At 55.6% G+C, this 1299-nt stretch overlaps 1 protein-coding gene across 1 annotated transcript in view; it reads right to left on the bottom strand.

Moving 5' to 3' along the window:
• The window catches only part of PCDH7 (protocadherin 7), a 440609-nt gene extending 439316 nt beyond the window's left edge, over positions 1-1293 (bottom strand). The window contains exon 1 of the mRNA XM_006759574.2: positions 391-1293. Within this exon, the coding sequence (XP_006759637.1) occupies positions 391-925 (535 nt within the window). The 5' untranslated portion in view covers positions 926-1293. The remainder of the gene's footprint in view (positions 1-390) is intronic.
• Positions 1294-1299: the final 6 nt, after the last annotated feature.

Raw genomic sequence — 1299 nt, 5'->3', positions numbered from 1 at the left:
TATCACATTTCTCTAAACATTAGAATTTCCACATGTCAGTTTGGGGGAGGTATAAACATTCAAACCTAAGCAGTAAGTATTATCATCTTATCATTATTTATAATATCAGCATATTCAAATGGCACTAACTAGGTGCCAGGCTAAGAAAATAGTGCGAAAACAACAAAATAAAACATTCTCTAACAAGTTTATAAATACTGTCAACGCATACAAAAATGGGATTATAATATTGCATGAAGTGAGCAATGGCCAAACAAAGCACCAATATTAAAAAGCAATTTTATGCAATGACAAGGAAAATACCTGAATTGTAAGGAATGCAATATTAATACTGCCATAATAGTATAGTGTAATCATATTCAAAGCAGTTTTACATTAATCATAAGTAGCGCTCGATGCCGTTGCGACCGAAGTCGCGGTCGGTGGCGGTGGGCAGCAGGTACAGGGTGCCCACCGGCCGGTTCTCCTCCACCGTGAGGGTGAGCACGGGCGACGGGAAGGTGGGCGTGTTGTCGTTGATGTCCAGCACGATGACGCGACCCTCGAACAGGTCCACCCAGCTCTGCGAGGGCCCGATCACCGACACCTCGAAGTCCAGGAAGCACTCGTTCTCGTCGAAGATCATCTGACACTGGGGCAGCTTCTCGCGGTCAATGCGCCGCTCGCTCGTGCTCAGCTCGCCCGTGAGGTTGTCGATCTTCAGGTACTCGGAGCCCGACTCCAGGCTGAAAGTCACCTCGCCCGAGCCCGTCACGATGCCCAGGTCCGAGGCCACGTTGCCGAGGCGGACGTCCGCGGGGCCCTCCTCGGCCAGCCGGTACCGGAGGAGCTGCTTGGCGGCCGCCAGGCTGAGCGAGAGCGGCAAGAGGAGGCAGCAGCCCAGGCACCAGGCGCGCGCCCACCCCGTGGTCCGCATCCTCAGCATCTTCTCGTGCTGCTGCTGCTACTGCTCCTTCTGATCACAGCCCCCTCGGCGCCCCCCCTCCTCCGGGGCCGGTCGCCAGCCCTCCTCCCAGCCCTCTCCCCTCTCCGGGAGAGGAAGAAGCGAGTGGGAGAGAAGGGAGGGGGCAGGAGCAGCGTGGAGAGTCGGCCAGGGGGAAACCAGCGACAGATCCTCCTCCTTCTTCTTTTCTTTTTTTCCTCCAGCTTCTTCCGAAAGTTATTGTTTCATAATTCATGCAATGGGTGCTAATCGCCCGCTCGCTGGCCGCCGTGCAGTCGCAGTACTCACAGTTCACGGGACACTGCGCGCCGCGGGCTCGGCGCCCCCTCCCCCGGAGTCCCCCCTGCAGGAGGAGG

Source organism: Myotis davidii, unplaced genomic scaffold (assembly GCF_000327345.1).
Source record: "Myotis davidii unplaced genomic scaffold, ASM32734v1 scaffold36, whole genome shotgun sequence".
In the NCBI taxonomy this organism is placed as follows: domain Eukaryota; kingdom Metazoa; phylum Chordata; class Mammalia; order Chiroptera; family Vespertilionidae; genus Myotis; species Myotis davidii.
This window is presented reverse-complemented; position numbering and strand designations above follow the sequence as displayed.